The sequence below is a fragment of the Diuraphis noxia genome, unplaced genomic scaffold (genome assembly GCF_037042655.1).
Source record: "Diuraphis noxia isolate RWA-SAM2 unplaced genomic scaffold, SU_Dnox_SAM2 contig0003, whole genome shotgun sequence".
NCBI classification, from domain to species: Eukaryota; Metazoa; Arthropoda; class Insecta; order Hemiptera; family Aphididae; genus Diuraphis; species Diuraphis noxia.
In genome coordinates, this window is record NW_028301713.1 from 55,219,576 (window position 1) to 55,234,434 (window position 14,859).

Consider the following 14,859-nt stretch of genomic DNA (forward strand, 5'->3'; position numbering starts at 1 on the left):
CAATTAAACTACATATTATAGATCTATGTTAAAATAAGAGTCCTTTTTAGTTTTATTTATTTATTAAACAAATTATTTTTTGTAAAAAGGAACATCGTATCGAGCGGTATGGCCCTAATTTTCAGTTTTCTTATTCATATACGTTTATAATCTATTTTGAAACAAATATAACGAACTCATAATCATTAAAGTATTTTATTAAACAGGACCCTTATAATAATATATCCCAGAAAAAAAAACTATAAAAATCATAAAAATATATTATATGGATATAAAATATGTAGGTATGGCTCATTATGAGAATAAGTCGTAAAGTTACTTTAATTTTTATACAAACGTCCATAATATAGTGTACCTATACAAAATATTTAATATCGTTTATTTTTTTGTTTTAATTTATATATCACCAATGTAGTTTGTTGATGTTTGTATAAACAAAAGGAACAACATGAACTATTTGTCAGATCTATGCGTGTGTGTGAAAATACACATCACACGAGTGTACCAATTATTATCCCTAGTAGCAAATCTATATACCGCATTAAAAAATAGAGACTATAATAATTAATATCATATTATTAAATGTTTATAAGTAATGTTATACGTAATATCAAAATATTAACAACTGCAACGTGCTTGTCGCATATTTCAGGTATATAAAAATGTCCAGTCCACACTTGAACAATTTAATAATCATCGGGGCTATGTTGACGTACAGCAGTGTCATATTTCTGGGTCTGAACAGCCAGATGACCAGTATAAACATGTTTCCGTACATATGTGCGGCGCGGGCATGGTTGTTGATGGCCGGGTTTTCATTGGCTTTCGGCGCGATGTTCTCGAAAACTTGGAGAGTCCACTCCATTTTTACGGACATCACCATCAACAAAAAGGTGAACTAGGTTAAGCTGTTCGGTGTAACTAAAAAAAAAAAAATTGATATGAAACGATAACAAGTCTAATGATTTGACGTCCATATTAAAACAGTAGGAAGAGTTTATTTTATGTATTACATTCAAAATTATATTATTTATTATATTTAATTATATGTTGAACAAATCGATGCGAAAAATAATATTTCTAGCTTGATTCTATTTATTTTTCTATTTATTTACACTTGCATTATCATAGTAGTTATACAAAACTATACAGTAAATTTAGAATTATACTCTCAAAAACGCCAAGCTTTAATTAACTTTCTAGAAGACTATAACTCAATAAAAATAAATCAAACACTAACATTTACGTACCTACCATAATATGTATACGTATTATGTAGGATGTGAATAAGATTAGATATATATGCTATTTAAATATATTTTATTATTTTTTAAATCAAAAACACGTTTCAAGTTATTTATTTATCAAACAATATACCAACACGAATTATTTTGAATGTTACAGATCGTAAAAGACACACAGCTTTTCCTCATGGTTGGCATATTGTTATGCATAGACTTAGGAATAATGTTCACGTGGCAGTTTTCAGATCCATTTTACAGGGAAACTAAACAAATGGAATCATACGTGAGTAAAAACTTGAAGCATGGGAGCGAATATTAAAATATATCAACCTCATGTATACAATGACATAACCTACTGTTTTCCTTCATAATCCCTAACCTTAATACTACCTACGAATATCTTTCACACTAACCATAGTAATACCTACATACATGTAAACATATACGTAATAGTTTATGTCAACAAAATACAAATCCATTTTAACTTCAGTACATTAACTAACTACTTGACAAATTCAAATATTTTAGACTTGAAAGTTTAATTTTCATTCAAATCATATAGAGACTATTAAATTACAAACGAAGTTAGATGTATTTAATATGTATGAGGGAGCGTACATAAAATTAACTTGGGCTAATAACACGTGCTTTAATCAATTATAGTATATATATTATATATAAGCTTAATATTAAATTCGATTTTTAGACGAATAAAAAGAGCAAACTAAATTGTGTATAGAAACCAAAAAGTGAATTAATTTTTAAATTAATCTAGTTATTTTTATTTATTTTTTTTTTGCTTTATTACTATGTAATTGATAACTAGTCATTATAATCATTATATATATCATAAACAACACTAAGATAAAAATACTAAATTGTAAATAATATTAAATTTAATATACGTCAGCCTTTTTAATAATATATGATAAAATAAGTTTTACCCTATTAGACTACTATGTATATCGATTTGATGAAACGTTAAATTTTATTAAGACTTTCATAGCATATTTTGACATTTTTAAATAAAAGTTCTCACGACAAATCGAACAGCCTTTTCAAGTCTAAAGTTAAACTATTTTTTTTAGTCCAGTTTTTGAAAAATGTATAAAAAAGAAAGACATTTCTATCAAATAGTTTTTAAAATAATATCTCAGTTTTCATAATGAATGTGAATTATAATTGTAATCAAAAAATATTTATTTAATTACTTAGATTATAACTAAAAAGTACATAAATAATAGGTTTTAAAAAAAAATCGTTCCTTGGAAAAAAATAAGCAACTACGAAAAACGACATTGTAAAATATTTAAAGCAGCAGTTGATGAAAAAAATAAAAATAATTACATAAATATATATTTTTAAAACAACAAGAAATAAAGGTTGTAAATAAATCCTTTGTACTGTTTATAAATTAAAAGCACACTTGGTTAGTTCTGCCATGGTGGATACGTGTTTGTACTTTGTTAACCTCGGGTTGTATAGTCTCCAGAATAATATATAATGGGTGTGGTGTCGCGAACGATCCAAAAACATTTTCACATGGTAAGTTTAACAAAATTCATAGTATTTCGTGTTCACGCTTGATCCGATTATTCAGAGGTCACGAAAACACAAAAAATGCCATAGAGAATAACCTGGCACCCACTAATAAGTGTATACAAATAAATTAATTACATATAATAACACGTGACAAATCTTTCATTTCTTTTTTTCATTCTGTGCAACTATTTAAGATCGTATTACTTTTTTTTGAAGCTACAATTAATATTTTGAATGGAATAATAACTGACAAATTGTGATTCATAAATTAATATAATCACGATTCGACTATGGTAGTTACTATAAGTAGTTACATACAATCTAAAAATCAAGGACTGAACGTGTGTATCATGCCAGTATTTTAATATACAAAATAACACGTTTTATATGGTATTTTACTTTTATTTTTCATATAAAAAATTTAACTCAACTCAAAATGGAAAGATTTTAAAATAATAATAACAACGATAATAACAGACATTACCAAAATATTTACTCTGGTACCTACCACGTTATTTTGTTATTGCCTACATATTTTACACATGCAAACCTTGTAAACTCTACAGCAACACCCGCACAGTGACGACATTGTGATCATACCGTGTAACGAGTACTGTCAGAGCGATCACATGACCGTATTTCTTGCCATCATATACGTCTACAAGGGATCACTAATGGTACGTTTGCGGTTTTACTTTATTATTGTTTTTTTTTTTTTTTATTATTATTATTGTTGTAGGTGAGAGACAGCTATAACTTACTGTGGTACATTTTTGTGTGTATGCGTTTTAGGTCTTTGGAGCTTTTCTAGCTTGGGAAACCCGACACGTGAGCATACCCGCGTTAAACGACTCAAAGTACGTGGGTATGAGCGTGTATAACGTGGTATTAATGTGCGTTGCCGGTGCAGCAATTTCTTTTGTCCTGAGCGACCAACAGGACGCGTCTTTCATCATCATATCAGTGTTTATATTGTTTTGTTCCACTGCCACGCTTTTCCTGGTGTTCATACCGAAAGTGAGTATCAGTTATATGTGAATTCCACTGTAATCCCTTATTCTCGCTCCTATTTTCACTGTATTTTTATTATACCTATGCACCACTTGATCTGTCGGGTGGTACTACTGAGTACCCTCCCTTTCTGTTATATCAACGCTATTCTCCATCTAAAAAAATTACTTATTGTATAAAATGTTTGTATAGATTGTAATTATTCTTTTAATAAAAAAAAAAAAACCTATGCACCATTTTCCTAGTGGTACCTGCGTTGAAATTATGACCTAAATGTAATCGTTTTAAATCATTATGAACTATAGAAACAGCATGGTATTTTGATAATTTGAAATTTTACAATCGTTTTAAAGAATGTAAAAATAAAACTTAAATCATTAAGATTTCTCAAATTCTCTGAAATTAAATTAAAAGAATTTTAATTAATTAATAAACCATATAGTTACCCAAAAATGTATAAGAAAAAAGTTTTTGATTTCCACCAATTCTAATTAGAACATAAAATAATTATTTTTACAGATTGTAGAGTTAAAAAGGAATCCACAAGGTGTAGATAAACGAATACGAGCTACTTTAAGGCCAATGTCTAAGACTTACAAGGATGTTAGTGACACAGAAGAACAAATTCGAGCACAAAAAAATAAAAATCAACAATACAGACAGCAAATACTGGACGTGGATCGAGAAATCGATGCGATGGTATTAAAGATCGATACGTTCCGGGCTCTCAAGCAGTCAGAAACCAGTTAGTTTAAGATAATAAAAAATTACTATTTTAATTTTAATTTATTTTTACATGAATATGACTTTGTCAAGTTACAATTTATTTATATGTAAACATAATATTACAGAACTGAAAAAAATAGCCGAAGAGAAACAAACAAAAGTCGATGTTATACATGAAGAAGATTCAAATGGTGTTATTGAATTACCTGTGCCGGAACAGTTTTCTCCAGAAAAGTAATATTTATAGAAATATTTACGCTTTTACTCAATAAAACCCAAAAAATAACACGGCCTAAACATTATTTGTATAAGTTATATTATACATATTTTTAACACTTTAATAATTTATACAACCATTATTTATACCTGTATAAAAATTCGTGTTATAACATAACTTTTGTTTTTCACAATTTGTTATTTATAGAAAGCATGAATAGATTATTATTTTATTTTCTATCCTCGTTCATCAATTTAATTTAGTGGTGTTTTTTAAAACAATAACGAGGATTTAATTTCGTGTTATTAGAACATTTAGAGGCATGAATGATTGGAAATATAAGTTACCCGTTAGCAATTTGTGACAATATATCCTTTATGTTATTGAGTTTTTTATTTTTTAAGTACTAATTAAAAATATAGTTAACTTATATTGAATTCAAATCAAAATTGTAAAGCAAATAACGGAAAATATTCCAAAAATATCAGCAACCAATGATTTTCGATTTCAGAAAAACGTGTCAAAGGCATACCAGGATCCCATCTATTTCTATCGAACCGGCCAAACCACCAGACGAGCATGTGAGCTTCACGCCATCTCCTACACGAGTATGTATTATAACATTTTTCTCAAAGCAAACTTTTTGTAGTTCACTTTTTTAAAAAGAAAAATGTAAGAATATTACATACAAAAAAACGGTTATTTGTTTTGTTTTTTACTAACTTTATTTTGACATTATTTATATTGTCTCTTTAACATAAATTGTCAAGGCTGGAATATTAAAATGAATTCTTATTCTAAATGAAAAATAATGTAACTTCCCGACAAATTACTAAAACGTTTTTAAATAATTCTTAAAGAATAAAAGGTATTTTTCTCTCTATTGATCCGTTTGTTACTAAAATTCCATACCTAGCAAATAAACTATATTATTATTGAAACTCACCAGGTCAAAGTCAAAATAATTATGTTCTTAAAATTGTTTCAATTTAATAATAATTTTGTAATGGAAACATTTCGTGCAGTTAACTATGTACCTATAGTAATAAAAACAAAAGTGTTTAGTGTAACTTGATTTTTATTCACTTCGGTAAAATTACAAATTACAAGGAGAAATCCAGACAGTCATAAAATGATAAATTTTTTAATATTGTCAGAACATTTTTTATTTTCATATTAGGAATTGTTCGATTAAAAAGATACCTACGTCTAAAATGAATAATAATATCAATAATATTTATTTTTCTCGCGGTACCTATAAATAATGAGATGTATATTTTTTTCGACGGGTGCATATAATATACCTAATAATATGTTATGAAAAAGTCGTTGAAATGACGTGGAATGCGGAGAGTAAAATAACTTGTAGACTTAATTTTTTGAAAGTAGGCATGATGGAAAAAGGGGACAATCTGCGAGAAAAAATGATTTAACACCTGTTGGTATTGATATTGCTTGTGTCTTTTCACAGTCGTGCGGCACAGGCCATCAGAGGCGGGCCAGTGGCGGTGCAACGACGCCACAACACCAGTCGGCCGCCGCTGCGTCCCACACGGCGGCGGCCAGTTGTGCGCACAGGCGGCCGTCGATGCCGCAGCCCAAGAGGACGTGCCAACAACCCACGTTCGTGCACCAGGACGAGCTGTGGCTGACGCAAACGCAACGACACGCTAACCGGTCACCGCCGCCCGTCACCAGAGGCTTGCTCAACAGTAATGCGGATTCGCCGACCGACGACGGTAACCGCCGCGTCGACGTTTTAACATTTATGTTGACATAAACCTATACAGTTCCCACAATAACGGGCGATGCCCGTTTCCAACAAAAGTGTATCTTTCCCTTTTCCACCAAATAAGATAATTTAACATATATTTACCAAAACAATTGTATACTACTATATTCTAGAACAGGTAAAAATAATTCCTTTACCTCGAACAGGTAAAAATAATTCCACTCGCCCAAACAGATCATTAATTTTTTGGTAAAAATTATTACCTTCGCCCAATCGACCACCGATCCTATCTAGTGGTGATTCAAGAGTATACCTGATTATCTTCCATCCCATATCTGACCATAGGGGTTCGTAGGCTGAAATGATAGATCATACAAGTAAAGGTTATCGATTATAATCTGGTAAATCACCTTTACGACTCCATCCTATATGTAAAAAGCTTGTTTTTAATTATCGCAGTAAAAGAAATATTGAAAATTCTGTTCAGTCATCCATTCTCAACTACCGTATCCGACTGCCGATGTGGCTAAAAGCCAAGTTGGCCTCGATATTTTGTCAACTTGTCCTACGCAATATAATTTTTAAAAGAGATGAAATTTAAATAAATAACAATTATACATTACAAAACATAAAGTGCAAAAACAACAATATTTTTAATTTTAATTTTTATTTCATCAGTATTTTAATTTTAACGCAAAATATTTCACGTACGAAATGTTGTTATACCTACTAATTTAGAATTAAATCATTATTAAATAATTTTGGATAATTACAGATGAAGCAGTTCTCCTCTTTCAATCTGGTCACACATTGCAGTTTAACGCTGATTTAAACTCCTTATTTATGATTATAATACAAAAGGGTATTTTTTTTTCTACATTTCCAATGAATAACTGAGTGATATAGCTAGTATTATTTTAAATATTTATAGGGTTTTTGACGTTTTTGTTGATACGTAGAAAATTATAAACTATGATCTTACGTCATAAACTCGTAACCAGTAAACGAATACCTAATTGATAATTTGATATTTTATACATATAATTAAAAATAATTTTTTTTGAATCAACAATATATTAATAAATTCAATTTTTATTTTTTATTTTTTGAAACATCTCAAACAAAATAAATTAAATGCCTAGCAAAATATCAATATCTACCAAATAAAATTAATTCAAAAAAACGATTTTCGTAGGCGTATAGAACAGTAGAATCAAAATCATTCACATCAGATGTAATATACTTATTGATTGCAGTAGGTAACATTGCACTTACTATTTCATCTATATTTTGTAATTCAACATAATACATAAGGAATGTTATCAAATTAAAATTTCTAATTGTATCTCTTTATTATAAATAACATCCTGTATAGAACCACTGGCACAACACTGATTTGTTTTATCTTTAAATCTAATAAAACTATAGTTAAACAATGTAACATAATTTGAGACGAAAAATCGATGTGTCACGCTATCTTTAGAGGTGAACTCATAATAAGAAAGTTTTAATTGGTTCACTTTTTTTGTGTACGTTATTTATTTTTTAGTTAAGATTTTTGACATATTATTTTTTTGATGGAATGACATTTTTATATGAGATAAAAAAAAATATATCAATTTGACTCAGTGTCTCAGTACCTACGTGTATTTAATCTTTAAAAACACAAACAAAACGTGAATAAGAAAAAACAATATCTCTATAAGTTCACACATTTGTCTTGGAGCGATAAAGCCGCTATAATGCTGCATATTGTAAAAGTATAAACTTATGCGTATAAATATATATATATATATAATTAGTTTTAAAATCTCAACAAATTAATTTTTTTTTAAACTTTTGAAAAATGTAACTTTAATAAATTTGATGGGCAAGTGGGTATCGGCTGTTGTATAGTAGGTGTGAACTGGATAACTGTATAGGATACGAAAAACGATTCTGAACGGGAATGATAGTCTGTCAGCTTATATCAAGTATATTTCAATATTTCGTGGATTGAGAGTAAAAAAGGTTCTATGTCAAAATATCTTATTCTACAGGAAAGCATTTTTAAGGTTTGTTCAAAGACATAGAACCATTATGCTTTGTGTATCTCATTTATTATAACTCGTATCAAACTAATTTATAGCTTAAAAAATGCGCCATTGGAAACTCATAAGGAATATTTGAAAAAGTAAATTTCGGAAAAAAAAACAACAGAACTTTTTACTCTTAGCCCACGATTTCCTGATATCTTTTTTATATTGATTTTAAAGTAGCATATTTTGCCATTAGTATTGCATTAGGTTGATTTAACTTCTACCGAAATCATTGTATTTATTATATTATTAATTATTACAATATAGTATATATTTATATTGTATTACTGTTAATATATTTCAAGTTATTCTTACCGTTGAACTTTGAAATAGTTTCAAGGAATAAAATATAAATTATAGCGATTTTAGACTCTTTTGAATGATTTACCATTATTTATTTTTTATTTTTTATTATTTATTTACCATATATGGGCTCCAGATGATCAGATCCCAGATGGTGCCATACTCTAAATAGACCAAACCAGAGTCGATTAAAGTTCCTAATATTTTTGAAGTTTCGTCACGATAGATTCCATGTGCTCACGAAAACTTAAATGTTAAATCATATACGAATATAATAACTAGGTCATTAAAAGAAATTTACGTTCAGTACTTCACGTTTTGCTCCATTAGTTTAAAAATTAGAGTGAATAGACTTATGAAACTTGATGATTAGAACATTATCTGTGTTTTTTTGTTGGAAGTATTTTTATGATAATTCAATTTTTAGTGAGTTATGCGCGTATAATAGATTGTAAAACAAAAATGCTCATAATTCACTTAAAAACTGAATTATCGTAAAAATACTTCCAATAAAACATAGATAATGTTCTTATCATCAAGTTTCGTAATAAGTCGATTCACTCTAATTTTTAAGCTAATGGAGTAAAATTTGAACTGCTGAGCGTAAATTTTCTGTGTATCGCTTGTAAGACGGAGACAACACATGCGGGTGTGACGTCCTATTAACTGTATTAAGTTGTATTTTCTATAAAATCTCAACTAATGATACTAAGATAATAAGTTTAAGCTCACTCTCCAATATTGAAAACATTTAACCAAAATAAGGTTAATTTTGTAGAATGATACAAATATATTATACAATCATTCTTTACAGCTAGAACTAACATATTATTTACAGAATAATACACCCTAGTTTTATACATTTAACATTAATTATTTAATAATTTATATGACATGATCATAGAACAATTAAATTACTGAATATTTATATTAAAACCAAAAAATAAAACTATTTTGTTTGTTCCTTAGAGGATGACAGTTCTTCGTCACTGACGACGGGCAGTTCAATGCACCGTTCGGTGTCCGAGAAGAGCGGATCTTGCGGTGGCGCGTCATCGTCATCGTCCCGGAACCGGGGCCCGGGGCTCAGGCGGCCATCGGCGCCGCACATGCACAGCACGCCCAACGTGTACCAAGGCCGGAGGCGCGAGTCTGGGGGCTCAACGGGTGGAGGGTCGCCGACAAACGCACCCGGTTTGCCACCGACGCTTGGAGGCGCCGGCATGTCTCGAGTGAACACGTTGTCAGAGGGCGAGCTACTTGACGTGGCCATTCTGCCGATATTCCAAAAGCTTTTGACCGAAAGGCGAGCGCACGACTCGTCGTTGTCGTCGACGTCACATCAGCACCACCGCCACCAACACAACGCTCACCCACAGCAGCATCCATCGCACCACAACAACAGGGCATCGATCGCGTCGTGTCCCAACATCGCGGTCAAGTGCGACATCGTCGAGTACCTCTAATTGGCGCGCGTTTCGTCTTTGCCAATGCCATCGTCACCAAAACGGATTTAAAGACTACGATGACGTAGGTGAGTCAATAATATTATGTAGACTAATAGATATATGTATATATTACATAATGAAAGCCGAATACTACTCGCTTGTCGTTATTTTTCAAAAATGACAATATACGTGCACTTGAAGTTTGGATTAGTGGTTTATCTAGCGCTTTAGATGTACAATAAGAAGGGATATAAAATTACATTTTGAAAATGGGCTCACACGGAAATTTGTTATATAGATTCAATCATATTGTTTTAATTTTTTTCCCCATTATTTATCTTGCTTATCATAAAAGTTGTATACAAATTGTCTATGGCTGTAGTTTTTCGACATAATTAAATATCATACTGCATCAAACATGCACAGTATACTGACTGTTTTTCTACTTGTCTGTTTGTCTGAGTAAGGATTCAAAACGGATGAACATTTTTTGACAGGGTTTTAACAGGTGTTATCCGGTAACTAGAATAGTTAAACCATAAAGCAATCCAAATTATATAGTTTTAATTAATATTTCTATGCAAAGTTAAAATAACAGATCTATTAATATATTATGCTATATTAAAAATATTATAATATGTAATATTCATTTCCTCTTTTATCTATAATGGAGAGTGTTATGTGCCGGACGTACTAATTTCTTAGAAATACCTAGATACAAGACTACCTATACTTACTTGACGACTTTTAGTAACATTTTTAACTAAACATAGGCACTACCATAATTCCACACTGATTAAGACGAATTATATATCCAATTAAAAAATAAGCTGAGACATTAATACAAGTTAAAATATTAAATTGTTTAGTAAAATATATAGTATTTCGGCTTTGTGTAATATGATATTTTAAATATTTTCTACAGTTTTTTAATCATGAATTGTGTGGGTGGGTTAGGATTGAATCACCTTTTTTTACTAAACTCGTGCCTCTGCACACTTGCCAAATTACGTCTAACATTGTTACGAGCTTATAGGTGGCTATAATCGTATTTTAAACAGGAATTTATTTTTACTCATACTCACAAGAGTAGACCAAACTTTAACCGGCCTACCAAGATTGATCACCTAACCAATTGGGCTCGGCACTTATTAATATAAAATGACATGTGTCATAGTAGGTACCTATAGGCAGTCCTGTAAAGAATACTTTTAAAAAGTACTACTCAAATACTTTTTTTAAAGTATTTCAAATACTAATCAAATACTTTAAAAAAGTATTTGGAATATTTTTCAAATACTTTTGTTTTTTAAAGTAGGTTTCTAATGATTTATCGTAATATAGACACATAGTACGTTTATAATATTTTTTATTTTATATATTATTTATTGAATAAATGTTTGATACATTTTAAGAACATAATGTTTTCAAAATGTTCATCGCTCGAAATAAAAAACCAAAGTATTCAATACAAACAAGTACTTAATACAAAAATACTTAAAAAAGTATTTAAAATACCATTCAAAATACTTCATGCTGAAAGTATTTAAAAAGTTATTCAATACATAAAAAAGTATTTGAATACTTTTACTCCAATACTTTTACTCAAATACTTTACAGGACTGCCTATAGGCTATAATCAACCAACTTTGGTCGCCAATTACATAATGTAGTACATGATGAAATATTTATATATTTTTGAAAATGTTTCACGTCGGTGAGAAAAGAATAGATTTACGAGACTACGTACTTTTAGTCCATTGTGTAAGTTACAATATACTTTATAAAAAATTCACGCGATGAACTAGTGTCCCTACGATTTTTATTTATGTATAGGTACCAAGGCACCTTTATATTACGTGCACCTTCATCAAAATTCTCTTCGATCAACGGTACCTATTAATAGTTTATTTAAAACTAATATCACATAAATATTTATGTGAAATCAGTAAATCACAATACTTTAAGTCATATAAATGGAACATGAAATACAGTTTATTATTAATATGATGTAAGACGTAATAAGTTATAACACGTCGGACGGTATATAATTTGTTTAATAAAAACTTTTTGTGGGTGCGTCTATTCTTCTAGACTTGAAAACCTAATTATTTAATATAATTCATTTAAAATAATCAATAAATTACTATGAATTATAGTTCAAAATAAATAAAAATAATTATTATATATTTTTCTTAGGGAAACTTTTAGAAAAATTCATTCAGAATTTTCTTTATGTATTTTAGAATAGGTTAATTGGTATAATATAAATTGGGATATTATAATATTAAGATTTATATTTAAAGGTCCTTTCAGTCAGAATAACATATTTTCATAACTCATAACGTACCTATCTTCATAATATCATTAATACCCAATTCTAAATAATACAATGTAAACATTTTATTTGAAAAGTTATATCTTATTATATGTAGGTATCATGATACTATTATATTCCATTCAATCGATTCTAAGAATGAAAAACTTTTTTAAATATTTTCAGGTACTAGAAAATTCCGTAGTTCATGATATTTATAGCTTTATAAGTTATAACTTCCTTAGTATATAAATAATAAGGATAATGGGGTTCCATTTTCTACTGTGTTAATAATTAACGTTTATAGAATTTAATATTTTAAATTTTTTAAATTTAAATTTTTTATCTGCACTTTTTCAGTGGAAAATAACTTTAAGTCAAAGTTAACATTGTTAAAAAACTTTTTTTCTAGCTATTTTTTTACTTATTATAAAAAGGGGATCAGCTACACTTTACAGTAGTTAGGTAGGTAAAAGGAATATTATGTTAAAAGGACGTTACTAGTATTTTTAAATTGTTACCTAATATTTTTTGGGCATTTTAAAATTTAAAATACACGCCACAACTTAATTTTAATTTTAAATTTAAAAAAATCCGATGATTATTCTTACTAATAAATTTAATAATAGGTCAACTCGTTACCATAAGTATTAATTATAACACCGTTAAATTTAATGGATAATTCTGCAGAAGTCAGAACGTAAAACTTTCCACGTTATGAATTTGTGAAATGAAAACAGCATATGCGTTTGTAGCGTCATCTTAAACATTATATACTTATTTACACCTACACTCGACGTATGAACACTTGAAACTGAATAAAAAAATGTGGACTAAATTATTATAACGGGTTGATATATTTTTTAAGTATTTCTTAGTTCCAGCAAATATACCCATGTTATAAAATAATGAAATATTTTCCATAACATCGCCATTTTATGGATTTACATTAATAAAATATGAATTATTATTTTCAGAAGACAAATCATACATTACATGGGACCAAGAAACGACGACGTTCCAATGCCACGCACGCTCGAGGCCGTTTAAATCGTATTATAATTAATATTGTTGTTTTTTTATTTATTCAATTTTTTTTTTTGTGTTATATGTAAATTAAATTTTTAGAGAGAAAAAACAAAAATTAAGCGAATACATCGATGTAGATACGAGAAAAAATGTTATGTAGTTCCTTAGTTTCGTTATTTACATTATGATATTGTTTTTGTCAATTAAATAAATTAAATTGTTTTCTCGTGTTATTTAGCCAGAACGTATATCATTATATTATATTATATATATAAAAATGTAAGCGTGCAAATTGATAAAACAATATTCGTACTGATATGAAAAATTTTAGGAAAATATCATATAGCACCTATTTGGATATTTTTTAAATTTTTTTTTTTTTTGATCTTTGAATCACTGGTTTGCTATAAATTATTTAATAAACCACGAGGTCATACAGTTACAAGACTTGCATCTAAACTTCGACAATACCGATCCATGACTATTACGTCTAAACATCCATGATAATTAAAAAAATTAGGTATTTGACCTATTATAGACTTCATCTAATATTAATCAAAGTATCGTAATATAAACGCTTAATTCTTCTTTAACAAAAATCATAACATTACACGTAATTGCACCAATATATTGTTGTTCGCTTCTCAAACTGGCATGCAGCCAATTGTCTCATACTATAGGAGCGGTGAAAATGGCTTTTTTGCTCTTCTTCCTGCTTCTTTGTCTTCGGAATATGTATGTATACCATTCTACTATATCGAATTTTCCTTGACTTTGCAACATCATGATGATGGTGATAATCGTATCTTAGCCTACTATTGCCTCAATGACATTAAGATATTTTCCCATATCTAAAAAATTTGTTTTTCGTCGCCACGTGAAACGTGTTTTGAGCAGCTGACCACCCACACAAATCTATACAGGTAAGCCTTGATTTGACCATGTTCATATCAAAAACTATGATGGTAGTTCGTAAATTCATCATAATAAACGATCGATTAACCCATTCGTTAAGGTGACAGATGAGACGTTTTGTCTAAGTATCAGTGGTGGTCTCTTTAACCCATTATTGCTGCCAACCCATCCTGACGCTGGATTGCAATTGACGTCCACCAAATTCCTTAGTTTTTCAACAGTCTTTGAAGATCATGATAAGCTTCATCGTTATAAGGGGCCCTAAAATTTTAGGGCCCCCTATATAATTAATACATA

The 14,859-nt window shown here is 29.3% G+C and overlaps 1 protein-coding gene across 3 annotated transcripts in view; it reads left to right on the forward strand.

The window, feature by feature from the left end:
* GABA-B-R2 (gamma-aminobutyric acid type B receptor subunit 2) overlaps window positions 1–13,880 on the forward strand; it is a 320,221-nt gene extending 306,341 nt beyond the window's left edge. For 2 of the 3 annotated variants that reach the window (XM_089223981.1, XM_015515720.2), the window contains 10 exons: window positions 653–893; window positions 1,405–1,527; window positions 3,353–3,463; window positions 3,579–3,803; window positions 4,317–4,542; window positions 4,649–4,757; window positions 5,252–5,348; window positions 6,212–6,479; window positions 9,823–10,387; window positions 13,596–13,880. In XM_089223981.1, the coding sequence (XP_089080107.1) occupies window positions 653–893; window positions 1,405–1,527; window positions 3,353–3,463; window positions 3,579–3,803; window positions 4,317–4,542; window positions 4,649–4,757; window positions 5,252–5,348; window positions 6,212–6,479; window positions 9,823–10,319 (1,897 nt within the window). In that variant the 3' untranslated portion in view covers window positions 10,320–10,387; window positions 13,596–13,880. The remainder of the gene's footprint in view (window positions 1–652; window positions 894–1,404; window positions 1,528–3,352; window positions 3,464–3,578; window positions 3,804–4,316; window positions 4,543–4,648; window positions 4,758–5,251; window positions 5,349–6,211; window positions 6,480–9,822; window positions 10,388–13,595) is intronic. The other variant, XM_015515721.2, reaches the window with a different exon arrangement.
* The last annotated feature ends 979 nt before the right edge of the window (window positions 13,881–14,859 follow it).